We start from the raw sequence: 16,016 nt of genomic DNA, 5'->3' as shown, positions 1-16,016 counted from the left end.
GTGTGCTGATGCTAGAGGATCAGAAAAGTCTGGAGGGGGCAGAGAAGTCTGACAATTTCACAGACTTCAGAAGCACCTCCTAAACCATTAAAAAGTTCTGACTGGAGGGTACATAAAATAATCAACATATATGTTTTTTTATGGGATGAAAAAGATTTCAAAGAATATGATCAATGAAGAAAGAAATCATAAAAATGATATTTGGAGATGGAAATGGACATGGCTGGGTTAGTGAAGAAGAAAATGGTAATCACTAACTATAATGACATCTGTGATTGTTTTCCGGTGAAGAGTATCTGTCTGGGCTTTCTGTCTGGTAGGTGTTTAATTCAATGAGCAGCTCTATGCCTGAATCTCAAAAAAGAACACAGACTCTGGTGTCAAGTATATTTGTTAGTTGTCAAAACTCATAGGAACCGGTTTCAAATAATCACAGCCTACAGGTTTTAGGAAGCAGCCCCTTCCTTGCCCAGTCTATAGGCTGGAGATTGACTGTATCTGTCCACACATGCTGCTTCTCCCAGGCCTACTCTTCTAGATCTGCAGCATGTGGGCTGCACGAAGCTGGCCACATTTATTCCTGGGAAAGAACAGATAAGGCTGGATGTGGGCATGTGGGAGGGAAGGTAGGGGTGCAGCTATAAATATCTCCTAAGAACAATGGATACCATGGAAATGCTTTAGGAGCATCCCATGTAACAAAGAAAGCAAGAAAGGTGGAAAAGAACCAAATCACCATAAAAAATATATAAATTGTTCTATCTCTTTTTCTCTTCTCCCTCTCAGAAATGCATGGCACATGAAAAGCAATATTTGCATTATATCGATAGTACAATACTAGGAAACAAAATGATACTACAGAATAATATATAAAAGATAATTCCATATTTTTGTAGATAAAAATGATCAATAAGTATCAATTTCATGCAGTTTTCTGATTATATATATGTGTGTGTGTGTGTGTGTGTGTGTGTGTGTGTGTGTGTAAGTATACACATGCACATAATCTCATCTATAATAATAAAAGCATAATATGCTAATTAGACCAGATAGCCAAACAACAGTCTGGACATCCTTCTGGACAAAGCTGGGGCTATGAGGACCGAGCCCCTTGCATGAATTCTGTACATCAGGTCTCTAGTACATATCCTATCTAATAAAGAGGGAATATGCTAATTGACTGCCAAATCCTCAAAGATGGCGGCACTCAGTCTCCTCAGCCCTCCAGCCAAGCACGGTTGGCCAGAAGCACAGGCAAGCCTCAGAAGATGGTTGCCCAGCTATCCAGGGTCGCCTGAGGCTCAGGTAACTAGGCTGGCCAAGGCCTGTTCTGCCAGCAGTGGCAGCAGCAGAGGTGTGATGGGACGTCGCCTTCCCCTGATTGCCGGGTTGCCTCCCGCCTCTGAGGGCTCCTGGACTGTGAGAGGGGGCAGGCTGGGCTGAGGGACCTCCCCTCCAGTGCATGAATTTTCATGCACTAGGCCACTAGTATAAAGTAAAGTGAAAAGGCCTAGGCTTGCATAGATAACCTAAAGAACACATGACATCTGCCTCTGCCCCAAGGCTGCCTCTCAGACATGGCTGGGAACTTGAGGGTCTGCTGAATCAAATGAGGAAGGCTTAGATCTGGATGTGTTGGGTTAGTATAGCGCTGGGGTGTTGATCTGTGAGTGCCTTGTGTGGGGCCTGGATGAGGTTGGTTGATCTATTTGGAAATGTCTTTTGTGTGAAGTGTATTCCTGGGCATGTGGAGGTATTATTGATCTGAGAAAATGCTAAATAACTGATTTACTATCTGAAAAATTTAAAGTTCTGAAAGTTTAAGGTCTCTTGCCAAAAAGGGGTTTTAAAGCTAACACCTTAATTTTAATAGATAAAGGGAATGACAAGCCCTTCCCACCCAGAACTGGTAATCCAATTCCAACCTGCAGCTATGTTTAAACAATGTGTCCATTTACTCTTGAATGGCTACACCTTTTGATAACCTAAGGGCAAGTTTACATGTAAACAAGTTTGCTCTCAATTCCCAGGGCAGAAAAAAAACAAGGTTTAAAATTATTAGATTTTAAAATTTATTCTTAGAAGTGTAAAAGTTTATTAATTAAAAAAAAAAGGAGATTGAAAAACCTGATGAACAATAATAGCAGTTCATTGTAGTAGAGTTGGCGATATGGGAGGGGAGTGGACTGACTGTTCTAGGGGAAAGGGCGGAAGGAAGAGACTGAACTTAAACTGTGCACCTATGGATGAGGACAATGCGGGGTGGGGAGGGGGCGGAGGATGGGGTGGGAACCTGGTGGAAGGGGGAAGAAATGAGGAACCTCTGTAATAATATGAACAATAAAGATTGATTAAAAATAAATAAATAAAAAATAAAAAATAAATATATTCCTAAAAGACATAATTGAGGGTACTCTGTATCTGGCAACATTAGAAAGTATCCTTCCAATCTCAGTTACTAAATTACTGCTTCTTTTGCAATGAGCTAAATATGATAGCAATATTAGCAATATTATATGCCTTTCTTCAAAGAAAACTGAGCTAGCTCATGAAAAGTTACTTCTTAATAAAGTTCACTCTTGTTTATACTACTTAGCAAAAATTATTATAACTAGTCAAATTATTATATTTGCAAATATGCACAATTTATATTCAGTGATTCCTCAAATACATAAATAAATAAATAATACATGACATAATTTAAGACACTATTAAATTAAACAAAAAAGAACAGCACTCTAGTTTCTTTAGTTTATAAATACACAAATAATAAGACTAAGTTTGAATTACTTATTATCAATGTCCAATTACCCAGAATGTACCTCTTAGTGTGCCTTAGGTCTTTGGAAAATTTTCACAAACTGAAGCTCAGCTGCCACTGGCTCAAAATTACATTTCTCTGTCTGCAGAATACAAAAGAAATCTTTCTGGGCCCATCAGATACCATAGCTACCCCAAAGCCTCCTAGGGAGGCAGAGACCAAAAGAAGTTCAGTACACAAACCCCCAGATGTGTTGCCAGGAAGTGGTGGTGCCCTCAGTAATTCCAAAAACACAAACCCCAATTAATCAGGAGCTCTTGGAATAGGGCCCAGGCATGGGCATTTTCTTTAAAAAATAAGCTCCCCAGGTGATTCTGATGTGCAGCCAACGTGAATAGAATTATGGCCCTAATGGATTAATTTACTAAGGAGTCATTTGAACATGGCCTTGGAGAGAGGTAAAATCAAAGCAGAGAGGCTTTGGTTGACCAAGGCCAAGTGGATGCATGGCCTTCTGCCTTGTGAGAGAATTATTATGCAAACAGAATAAAAGGACATGGAGAGTGGGGTGGACAGGCCTCACAAAAGATAGTGAGGCTGATGGGCAGCCCTCTCTCAACCTCATGAATTAGAGACTCTTTAGACATTTCAAGCTGGGAAAATGCTGTCTGCTATCAGGTTGATGACATGAGACCAGTATTTCACAAAATACATCAGGACCCAATTTTGATGCTGATGCTAGAGGACTAAAGCTCTCCTGGGCACCAGAGACTTCCAGGCTTTTCCAGGCTTCTGCACACTGACCCACATGACTCCCTGGCCCTTCACACAACAAATCCCACAGTCCAGCAGAATCCCTTGGAATAAATCTTACTCTGCTCTAGGAAGTCATGTCAAATAGATTTCAAATGGGATGTCATTGCTTGTTATCCTGCTAGTTTATGGCAGGTGAAAGCTAGGGAGCCCGTGAGGGTCTTCTGGTCCCTGCCCATTTTTATCCCTATCAAGAAGCTGAAGTTTGACTCAGTCCCATAAAGTAGCTACAAGGGCCTTCACCCCTTTCCCAGCACCCCAGAAATGCACTAGAACATGGGGTGGTGACTCATCTCCAAGAATCATGCAGCTCTTAGTTTTTTTTTCACTCTGAACAAGTGACAAGGATGATCCTATTTATAACATGTTGAAACCACAATATTAGTTATTAGCTACCATTTATTGATGCTTCACCTGTGCCAGCCCTGTGCTGCACACTTCACATTCATCATGTTTAGTCGCTAGCATCAATCTTCAAGGAAATTATCATTCGCATTTTACTTTGGAGAAGGACAGAGACCACATAGATAGGAGACAAACAATCCAATATTTAAATCCTGTCCGGGCTCTGAGAGTTTGCACTAATCCCACACCACACCGCTAATGTGAGAGCACCAGAGCTGGTTCAGGGGGGGAATGCCCACTCCTGTACATGTGCCTTGTGGCCTGAGGCCTATCTTGGGACCTTTGCCCTCAGCTTGTCAGCTTCAATCACTCTGTTTCCCGCAGAGCTATATCAGTGGAACGCACCACCCTGATTTTTTTCACAGCCTGGCTGCATTCAATTTTATTTTTGGGGAGAGTAGTTATATATAGCACCCTATATTAATGGAACTTCATTTTGCTACCTGGCATACCCTCCGTTCCTGTGGTTTAGAAGGAAGATATATACAGTTTAGCTCAGCCAGGGTCCTAAACAGATGTTCTGCATGTCTCTCTGTGTAGCCCTAGCAATGCATCACGTTAGATGGCTCAGCCCGGGCCTGCCAGCATCGCTGTGCCCATGCCAAATGCTGTCAGATAGCGTGCAATAAGCAAAAAACGGAGGTTAGGTTTGACCCCACAGTGCCTTTATTCTAATTCTTGAGTGCATTAGCATCTGGACTTCGCCAGGCGTCACCTGCTCTGGGGAAAGCTGATGGCGTTAAATTGATGTGAGAAGCTGAATGCGAATATTGTCCTGTTTTAAGAAACCTGGCTGTATAACAATCTGAATATGAGTATACCAACTTGAACAAACTATTATCTTTTGCGAGGATTGTTCATTGGAAGAAAGATTTGCCAGAAATTGCCATTTGCCAGTGAACTTTCCCCATATATGGAAGAAGAAGAAAAAAATGGGGGCCCATTGGCAAGAGCGTGATTTACGTGCAACTTTTAACAGCTACTCCCTTAACAAATCAGACGGCAAAACACACAGGAGATGGGCTTACATCACACTGCCAGGGCTTCCTGTCAAAACCAGTATTAAGTGAAGGACTGGGTTAGGGGAAGAATTCCATGAAGAATTCTGAGCAGAGCTGCATCTATCTGCCTGAGAGAGGTGATGGTGCAGTCAGTGCGATGATATTTATGAAGATCTCAAATGGGGACTGCACTAGGTTTGACTCGGTTAAAAACATAATCCAAAATGACAGTGTTTCACCCCATGCGTGCCTCGCCTTCAGGCAAACGGAGGAAGGGCGCTGCACAAGGTGACCTTGTCAGGTCCCCCCATCACAGTGTGGTTCTGTGACCGCCTAGCAGCAGCCTCAGTGCTCAGAGTTTGACTGTTAACGTCTGAGCCCTTGAAAGGACTAGGAAGAGGGCTGACTCGCCATGCAAATCTTCTGGAACCTTGGCCTTGGTGTCTGAAGTGTGCGCTTCCCAGGCTTCTGTAATGTGGAGGAGCCCTTGGCAGGGATGGGACCAGGTAGGGGAGATGGGGAGTGGAGAGGATGTAGTATAAAACAGCGTAAGTCCCTGGCACCCAGTCTCAGGGTGATTTAGAAAATTATTGCCAAAACCAGTTTGGCTCAGTGTATAGAGTGTTGGCCTGCAGACTGAAAGATCCCAGGTTCAATTCCGGTCAAGGGCATGTACCTTGTTTGTGGGCACATCTCCGGTAGGGGGAAGGAGGGGGGAGTGTGTGCAGAAGGCAGCTGATCGATGTTTCTCTCTCATCAATGTTTCTATTATAGCTCTCTATTTCTCTCCCTTCCTCTCTGTAGAAAATAAAATATATTTTTTTTTAAAAAGAAAGTTATTGCATGGTTATCCGGTGATGGGAGACCAGGCAGGAGAGGGTAGATGGAAGGCAATGGGGAAAATTAAGAAAATATTTCACCTGGGCTCTAGCTCCTGTGGCCCCGCCTCAGTAAAAGTCTGAATGTCTTTTCTCTGTACTCACTTCATCTGACTGCTTCACTGCTTAACATTATGGCTGTAAAATGACACCTTTCCATTGAGAGAAACTGCGCACATTTTAACAATTAATAGAGACATGAAACAAAAAAGTGTGATTTCTTAAAACATGCCCACAATACCGCATGTATACCCAAAGAGAATGCATAAAGAACACAGTTTGGAACTTTTTTTTATCTAGGCCTTTATAACTGCCGACCAAGGCAGGATCCCTTTAAATATTTATTCCTTGGTTCATTTTTCTACCCTATATAGTGAAATAGCATCCCTTACCTGAGCCGTCTCCTGGCTGTATATAAAAAGGGATAGCCTGCAAGTTCACAGCTCTCATCATGCGGATCAGAATCAAGCAAATGCAACAGAAAGAAACTCCAGTAAGCCTGAGGAAAAAGAAAGGAATGAGGCAATCATACTAAAAAAATATATATATATTGCAAAACAGAAAAATAAAGAAATAGAGCAAAAAGGAAAAATACTGACCATATAATCTATATGTAATCTGCAAAAATAGACAAAATGTTCCTTTATAGAGATAGACCAAATGATATAGGAAATATATCTGCTCCATGTAAATTTATTAAATGCAACTTTTTTTCTCTCTCTCTTTCTTTTAGATAAAAAACCTCTTCATGAGATAAAACCCCAAAGTAAGTTCTTTTTCCTCTTGTGACTATAATTTATTCTCATATCTGCTGCCTTACTGTTGTATTTGCTTAGGAGCCCCACAGAACTGAAGTTTGTTCAAAAGATCCAGGGCTTTCGGGGCTTCTGCTCATTGGGTTTGGAGTCACATATCAGAGGTTTAAATCAGAAAGAAATATGCACACCCCTCTCCTCCCTCAGAATAAAAGTAAATCTCTCCTCCTGATTCTACCTGCCTGTAAGTCCATTTCTCTACAACTGTCATCTAGAATTCTCATTTCTGAAGAGATTTACAGCATTACAATTAATAAATACCTATCAGCACACACTTTCATGAAAAACAGCTTGGACATAAGCCTGACTACACCCCTCTCCACCTAGGAGGAGGAGGGGGTGCCTGAGAAGCAAACTGTTAAATCCATGGCAAAGGGGTAAATGAGGAACCAGTAAAACCATCAGAAACTGAAATGAGAAGGTGGTGCTGGCTGGAGCCCTGTAATTACAGGCTTGCTTCCTGGGAGGGCCTTTGTGTTATCTCTATCTTATGCAGGTAGGAGATTTAGGGAAAGGAACAAAAATTGAATGGGTGGCAGCTCAGCATTCCATTTTATAGTTCAGGCCTTAATTGACCTTGAGGACCACACAGAGGACTTTCAAAAATCCCAATTCCTAGGCTGTACCCCAAACCAGTATAATAAAAATGGGGGTAGGGGTTAGACCCCAACAATCTCTAGTTTTCAAAGCTCCCCAGGTGACTCCAGTGGGCAGCTAGGCTTGAGAACCTCTGTCTTAGAAAAACATTTCGCAAAGGGTAGATCAAGGACCACATCCATGAGAATGTTGGGGTGTGGTGGGAGTTTGTTAAATATTCCCCACCTCAGACTAAAACAAAGGAATTGGAATTCCTGGTATGGGGCGAGGGGCATTAGAGCCGTGGCCTGAAAACTGTGGCTCTCAAGACGCTGGCTGCTCTTTGGTCCCTTGAGTGTGGCTCTTCCACAAAATACCAAGACCTGGGTGAGTCTATTTTGAAGAAGTGGCATTAGAAGAAGTTTAAGTTTTAAAAAGTTGGCTCTCAAAAGAAATTTCAGTCATTGTACTGTTGATATTTGGCTCTGTTGACTAATGAGTTTGCCGACCACTAGACTATCTACATTGTAATATATTCCCCAAGGCCCATTAGTGTGTAAATCAAGCATGTCACACTCATGGCCCATGGGCCGCATGACACATTTATTTGGCCCGTGTTAGCCTTTGAGTTTGACAAGCTTGGTGTAAGGCATACTTGAGATCACAAGGCTTCTTAGCAGTAGGGAAGAGAGACAAGGGCCTGGCAGGTTCGGTCTGTACATCTTGTGGAAGGTGTCCCTGGTCAGTATTGCCCATTTTAGTATAAAATAAATGGGTTTTGATATTTTTAATTCTAGGGTATTAAAATTCAAATAGCTCTTACTATTATAGCCACCTTCTTTGAAAGAATTAAGAGGCTGTGAAGATAGACACAAATAGGTATCATGGGACAGGGGTCAGGAAACATGAGAGAAAGTTAGTAAAGCTATTTATGTTCATAGTTTATTATGTTGCTTCAGTTATAGGCTTGAGATATAAAGAACCCATTTCTTGCAATCTGAAATCTTTGCAGAACAACAACAACAACACTTTCTTCTTTTCCGTGCAGTCTGCTGTCCATAAAGTAATCTTTAGTACTTGGGTAGCAACCCTCCTACATCATGTATGCTTGATTTTGAACTCCCTGGAACACATGTGTCAAACACAAGGCCCGCGGGTCAAATCCGTCCCGCCAGGCCTTGCAATGTGGCCCGCACCGCACTGTCATCACTGCATTCCGCTGCGTTTCCATCACAATGACAGTTTATGACTGTTCAGTAAACCATTCGGCCCGCGATTTAGGCTGGATTTTAGATTTTGGCCCCTTCTCTGATTGAGTTCGACACCCCTACCCTGGAAGATTGGAGGGGAGAGACCTGGTTGTGTGTGGTTGTGTGTCTGTATATGTGCATGTTGAGGAAGGGAGAAGGGGAACAGGTCGCTGCATGTTTGACTAGTGCCCGAGTCAAGACCTCAGGGTGGCAGCTTGGATAAGTAGACCTTCAACTTCTACCTGCTCACAGACCCTGTGCCACCTGCCAGTTCTGGGGTGTAGCACAAGCAAGATCATAGGTATCCATGTGGCAGCTCATGTGAGAGTTACCTAGAAGTGCATGTGTGTGTGTTTTTTTTTAAATTAATTTCATGCTTAATTTGTGAGTCCTGTGCCATTCTAATTTGGTTACATCTGTACTTTCAGCCATAAACCCCACAGTAGCTATACCTAGTCCTCGGGGACTCCTGAATTAGTTTTTGCTTGGGGTTCTCGCTCCTGAACACCAAGCTTAATTGCTAGATACGGCAACCAAATCGCTTAAACTGTTTTAATTTGTCATTTCCTAAAAATAAAACCTTAACAGAATCAATGTGATTGCAAAAGGCTCCCAGAGGAATCCAGCCGGGGTTCTGTAAGCTGCATGGTTAGGCATGCATTATACAAATTCAGGCTGCGGTTGCTCAGTGAAAGAGGGGGTTGGTTGAAGAGTGCATGAATCATCGCTGATGCAAAATCAAAGTCAATTATGAAGATAATTGAGAAACAACCTGTTCCTATATATAGCTGTGCACAGGATCTGTAGCAAGAAAACATCACTCAGGGTCTCACACACAGTTGCATAGAGGTGTATAAAAAGAAAAAAATAAATAAAACAAAAGAAAAACACCAAAACAGACACAGACAATAGTATGGTGACTGCCAGAGGAAAGCAAGAGGGTGGTGATGAGTGGTGAATGAAGGGGAGAGGCAGGTGGAAGAGAGAAAAGGGAGGATAAATAGTGGGTAAAAGAGATTTGACTTCGGGGGATGAGCACATGATGTAGTATGCAGATGGTGTTTTGTTGAGTTGTACACTTGAAACCTATATGGTTTTATTAACCACAGTTACCCCAATAAATTCAATTAAAAAAGAGAGAGAGAAAAAAAGAAAGTGAAATCTTCAGATATCTGTTGGCAAATCATAATGACAAACTGGGGAAAATATGTGCAGTGCATAGCTCATGAAAGCACTTATTGTAAATGAGATAATTTAATCAATTACGTTTTCTAATGTACTGAGCTGAATGTTTCATTTTCTGCTTCTGCACATCTTAAATTATCTTCAGGTGCTTTATGAGATTTAATCATAGTTAATAGAAACTTCATTACCATCAAATGTGCTTTCAATAAATGTTGTGTAACAATGTCAGGAGGTGCAGTAAAATATAGTAGGCTCCGAATGGCAAACATGCACCCCCGAGTCAGACTGAGAAATGGCTGCATTCAGACAATGAGATTTCTGGGAGCCTTTGGGACATGTGGAGAGGCTGTAAGCACCTGAGCAGTGACTAGTTCAGCGTGTTCATCTTAGGGGTGAACAGAATTTAGCTTCTCCTTCGAATCTAGGTTAGAAACACAGATTCTCTTTTCATCTGCTTTCCATAGAGTTGTTTGTATAGCAGAGTTAAGCATGAATCCAACGAGTAGTGCCAGAATCAGCTACCTCCAGGTCATCTCTAGCTGAGTATCTCTCAATGAACTTAATTTCAACTTTTTCAAACTGGAATGTATCCTTGTTTGTCCCAGTCCTGCTCCTGTCTTCTCTAGATCAGTGAATAGTACCCCACCAACTCAGTTGTCTAGGTTAGGAACTGGGACAAGCCTTCTTGGCCCCTCTATCTTTTTGCTCTCTTTTCTCCTGCTCAGCACCCAATAAATCATTCTGTTCTACCACATAAAGAGATCTCAAGTTCATCAAACTTTTCCATTTTCATTGTACTCATGTACATAATTCCATTTAATTCAACAGGTATTTATATATTATGTGTTGTTGCTGTTAATCCTCACCTGAGTATATTTTTTCCATTGATTTTTAAAGAGTGGGAGGGAGAGTGACACAGAGAGAAGCATTGATGTGAGAGAGACACATCTATTGGTTGTCTCCCACAAGTGCCCCAACCAGGGCTAGGGATCAAGCCTGCAACCGAGGTTAGTGCCAGTAACTGGAATCAAACCTATGACTCTTCAGTCTGAGGGTGGACACTATCCACTGAGCCAAACTGGCTAGGGCTCAACAGGTATTTATTGAGTGCTTACCCTGTGCTAGGAAATGTTCTAGGTGGTGGAGAGTTGGCACCTAGCACAGCAGATACAGTTTCTGCTTCCACAGAGCTCAGGATTTTAGTGAGGGGAGAAGGAAACAACAATCCAGAAAATATATAGTGCTATGTGCCGTGAAGATGGGGCACATGTTGTGAGGAAGAATAAAGCACGGTAAGGGGCTCAGGGAAGGTTGGAGGGGATGTTGCTTTTATGTGTATCAGGTGTGAGAGGAAGTTCCCTGTAATAGAATTACGTTTAAGAAGAGACCTGAAGAAAAGCAATGAAACAAACATCTGGCTATCTGGGGGGAGAGCATTCCCAGCAAAGGGAACAGCAGGAGACAGAAGCTGTGAGGTAGGAGCTCGCTTGGACTGTCTGAGGAACAGTAAGAAGGCCAGGATGTATGGAGCAGAGTGGCAAAGGGAGGAACCACCATAACTGAGATCAGATATGTGGGACAAATGGCCAAGTGTAGTATAGGCCATTGTAATGATTTTGACCTTTGCTCTGAGCAAGATGGAAAGCCCTGGAGGGTTTTTGTCCGTCGTGTTGTGGCTGAATATTTTCAAGGATAAACTGTTCCCTCTGTGTTGAGTGTAAACATATAATGGGAGCAGAAGCCAGGAAACCTCTTAGAATGACCTATTGTAACAATAATTTATGACAATTATCTAGTCATTTACAGTATCAGGTTCAAGATGATTGTGGCTTGAGACAGATAGATAGCATTAGAAATTGTCAAAACACATCATATTCTACATATTTTCTAAAGACAAAGTCCAAAGAATTTGCTGGTAGACTGGCTATTGAGATTAAGAGAAAAGGATTAGGTTGAAGGAAAGTGTTTCAGGCAGAAACTCTTACATGCCAAAATGGGTTATGAATGATTCCAAAATTTTAGCTATGCAATTACAAGATGGTATTGGCATTTCTACAAGAGTAAAATTTGACATAGTAGATTCTGAAGAAACAAGACTTCAGTGTTACAAATGCCAAGTTTGAGATACCTATTAAGCATCAAAATGGAGAGGTTAAATAGGCAAGTTGAAAACTTGAGTATAGAGGTCAGAGGTGAGTCCTGGGTAAATATATAAATCTGGGGCTTGTCGGTTTCCAGATGATATTTAAAGCCATTAGTTTGAATGAGATCACCGGATAATGAGTGCGAATAGAGAAGGGAAGGGATCTGAGGGCTGAGCCCTTGAGGATATCAACATTTAGATGTAGAAGAGGTCAGAAGTCACTGCAGAGGAAACAGAGAAGTAACAGCCAGCAGAGTGTGAGAAAAACCAAATGATAAGGAAATGGTAGCCCAGAAAAGTTTGAAAGTTCAAGGCCATCTTCATTCCTAACCATGATTTCTACAATGTCCTCCCTGTGTCTCTCTATTCTTGCCCTACAACAATTTATTTGTGATCTTTTTAAAATAAATTCTGGTGGCATCAAGTCTGTGTTTAACCCTCTTCAATAGCTCACCATTATTTTTAAGATGAAGTCAAAAGTAAGTAATATGTTTATGATCTGATCTCAACTTTTTTTTTTTTAAATCACATCAGTGTTTCTTAATCACCTTAATTATTAGCATTTTTCTTCCTGCCCTCTCACCACTTTCTATATTTTTTAGCCAAACAAAGCTTCTTAGTTTTTAGAATACCGTATGCCCAATTTGGCATATCTTACCTTATACTAGTACACTTTGCTCCTTCTGCTTAGAAACTCTTTTCCTCACCTAATCCTTTATCTGTTTAACTTATTCTTCCTCCCAGATTCAGCCTAGGTGTCATTTCTGCTAGGCCTCCACCAACACCCTACCAAGTCTGAATTAGTTACTCTTATAATTTGCCAAGTATCAGATTATTTCCCTCTTTCTAAAGAATATTTTCAGTACCTTTATACTGGCCTGGATTCCCTTTCTGATATAAACAGAAAGCCCTGCCTTCTGGTAGACAGATAGTCATTGACACTTAACCTGTAGCATTCACTGTTGTGCCTAATATGTATTAGATATTCAATAATTATTTGTTAAGTTGTGGTCTGACATCTTCCTGCTAACTCCACACGTGGGCCTTTTATTGTTAATGTGAAAATAAAGACTTTGTTTCTATATATCCATTGCTGCCCATTCAGGTAGCAGATATTTATTATGCAATTATTCTACATAATAGTCTTTGCCCAGTGAAGCTTGATGGGGAAAAATATGAAAAGTTGCTTCCCCCCAATTTCAGTTCAAGCCAGTAGGAGATGATAAATGATTTGGGAAAATGGGAAGGAAACACTGTTTAATAATCATTTAAAGCCCAAATGTATGCCTCCCAGAAGCATTCTCACCAGAACAGCCTGATTGTGTCTTTAAAGCAGTGGTTCTCAACCTTTCTAACATCGCGACCCTTTAATGCAGGCTCCACAGCAGTGGTTTCCACCTGTGGGTCACGACTCACAGGTTGACAACCACGAGCAGGGTCACCTAAGACATCGGAAAACACAGATATTTACATTATGGTTCATTAACAGTAGCAAAATTACAGTTATGAAGTAGCAACGAAAATAATTTTATGGTTGGGTTCACCACAACATGAGGAACTGTATTAAAGGGTCATGGCATTAGAAAGCTTGAGAACCACTACTTTAAAGTCTGAAAACTGGGAATGCGCTTCTCACTCTTAGACATTCCATTCCGCATCTTTTCCCAGGATATACCAGCTTCCTCTATAGTAGAATCGTGTCTACAACTTTGGGCAATATCTTTAAATTCCCAACAGACTCCTAAGTTCTTTTATGCTAGCATTACGTTACAGACTTTGATGCTGATCTTCTCGCCATGCCTTTTTTATTTTCTATTTTGCCCATCATTTTCCTTCATCTCCTGCTGATTATTTTCGATTACATAACTACCGCACTTAACACAAATTGCATGACTTGCTTTATCCTTCAAAATTGTTCCCACTGTGAATCAATTCAACCCATATACATGTGCAATATCTATAGTTCTTACCACTTTCAGTTTTCTTATTATCTCATTTTTATCCCATCATAAGCATATGCCTTTTCTTACTACTATTTTCAATGATATGGTTGACTCTGCCCTTAATGGGCATGATATAGGATTTTGTTCATGAAATAACTTAGGACTAAGCATAGAAATAACAAATAAGTAGTAAAGCAACATGTTCTTCAGCAACAGAAAAATGCAGGTTAGTTATTTAAGTGAATTCACAGGACCCTTCTCTTCAGCTGTTAGTATATTTAAAGTTCATAGAGTTAACATCTTTAATAAAGTCATTTTTTCAAAGTCTGGAGTTCAAATTCTGTTCTTTTTTATTCTATTGCCCATTTTAACTTGGTCTTTCTATCTGACGGGGGAAAGCACAGTTCTTTTGCAGTCCAAATGTAGTTAACAGATAAAACAAAAGGGCCTCCTACTTAAATTTGAATGTCAGATAAACAATCAATGTTTTTAGCATTAGCATGGGAAATACTTATACTAAAATTATTCTTTGTTGCTCTGAAATACAAAATTACTATATGTTTATTTGCTAAGTCTGACAACTTAAAAGGAAGAATAAAACATCTCTTCATGGCTCTATCAAGAAATATTTTATAAATGAGGTTCCCTTTATTAATAATTTTGGTGGAATTATTAAAATTGAAATGAATATTAGTGGGGCAGAGTCTTTGAGTAAAAGGGCAAAACGTCCACTTATGTGTTAGGTCTATTTGAAAAAAGTGAGTAATCAGATTTGCTCAGAGTAGAGTTCATATAGATGAGAAGAGGCCAAAGCAGTTGAAAAATGGGTTGGGGCAGAACATAAAGTATTTTGAGCTGTAATTAACTTCCTGTTAGAATGGACTCACAGCACAATTGCTGAAAGGTATTGGAATGGCAGTACCAGAATCAAGCTTGAGAAGAGTATTCCATGTGTAAAATGGTTCAGTGATCAAAGACTGGGAGCATGCGTACCAGGTAACACAGACTGCAGTGTGGGCATCAACTGTTGAAATTGAAATGTGAGGGAGAATCCAAGATGGCTGCTCGGATAGGCAACTAGCCGCAGCCGCACACAACAATTTCAACAAAATACAACTAAAATATAAAATGGACATTACCCAGAACTACAGGAAAGTCAACTGACTGGAAATTCTATAACAAGAAGCAAGGAGAAAACCAGAAGGAAGCGCGGAGGAGCTGTAAAAGCCCAAGGTACGGAGACATGCGGCGCGCGGAGAGGACAGAGACGGAGAGGAGGGAGGCCGAGTGCCTGGCTGGCGGTCCCAAGCAGGAAGGAGAGAAAAGCTCCGACTGTGCTGGGCCCAGCTCCAACTGCTCTGAACCCCAATTCTAGGCCAGACCCCGGGGACCCAGGCTCATCCATAGGGAGCCGGGCTGTAAAGCAGGACTCCGGGGAAGCAGCGAAAGGAGGTCCCGGAGGCGCGCACACTGCGCGCAGAGAAGGGCCGGCCGGCTGTGCCGCGGGATTGCCCTGACGGGAAGGAGACAGGGGCTCCAGACTGCTCTGAACGCCACCTCCAATCCCACTACCAACTGAACTGAACCCCAATACCGGACTCATTGGGGGAGAGCATAGACAGTTTGGCAGCAGGCGAAAATCGAGGGCACTTTTCTCTCAGAGGCGCTCACAACAAGTACTGAAGGACCCTGAGTCTCAGGAGTCGCATAGGGCGGGGCTGATGGAAGCCAAGGCTGTAGGCTCCACCCTGAAACCCCGCCCCATCAGGAAAGCTGCCTGCGAAAATGCCTAAGCCAAATAGATCACAAACAAAAGAAATGGAGGACAAAAAGCGACTGGATATAGAGTTCAAAACCACACTTATAAGGTTGTTCAAGAATCTCCTAGAAAAGGCTGATAAAATAAACAAGACCTATGAGGATATGAAAAGGGATCAACTAGAAATAATAAGGGATCAAAAAGAAATAAAGAATACATTGTCTGAAATAAAAAATATTTTATGGAGTCCTAAAAACAGAATGGAAGATCACAAGAATCAAGTCAAAGATTTGGAACATAAAGAGCCAGAAGACACTCCTCCGCAGACGCAAGAAGGCCAGAGAATCCAGAAAGTTGAAGATAATTTAAGAAACCTCTGGGACAACTTCAAGCGAACCAACATCAGAATTATGGGGGTCCCAGAAGATGAGAGAGAGCAAGATATCGAAAACATACTGAAAGAAATAGTGACAGAAAACTTTCCCCA

The 16,016-nt window shown here is 41.4% G+C and overlaps 1 protein-coding gene across 6 annotated transcripts in view; it reads left to right on the top strand.

Moving 5' to 3' along the window:
• The window catches only part of UNC5D (unc-5 netrin receptor D), a 514,611-nt gene that overhangs the window by 415,919 nt on the left and 82,676 nt on the right, over nucleotides 1–16,016 (top strand). For 4 of the 6 annotated variants that reach the window (XM_036457169.2, XM_036457167.2, XM_036457164.2 and 1 more), the window contains one exon: nucleotides 6,592–6,624. The exons of the other annotated variants lie outside the window; for them this stretch is intronic. In XM_036457169.2, the coding sequence (XP_036313062.2) occupies nucleotides 6,592–6,624 (33 nt within the window). The remainder of the gene's footprint in view (nucleotides 1–6,591; nucleotides 6,625–16,016) is intronic. 6 annotated transcript variants of the gene reach the window in all.

This window comes from Pipistrellus kuhlii, unplaced genomic scaffold (genome assembly GCF_014108245.1).
Source record: "Pipistrellus kuhlii isolate mPipKuh1 unplaced genomic scaffold, mPipKuh1.p scaffold_m20_p_3, whole genome shotgun sequence".
NCBI lineage: Eukaryota > Metazoa > Chordata > Mammalia > Chiroptera > Vespertilionidae > Pipistrellus > Pipistrellus kuhlii.
The sequence above is the reverse complement of the archived record's forward strand: the minus strand, read 5'-3'. Positions and strand labels throughout refer to the sequence as shown.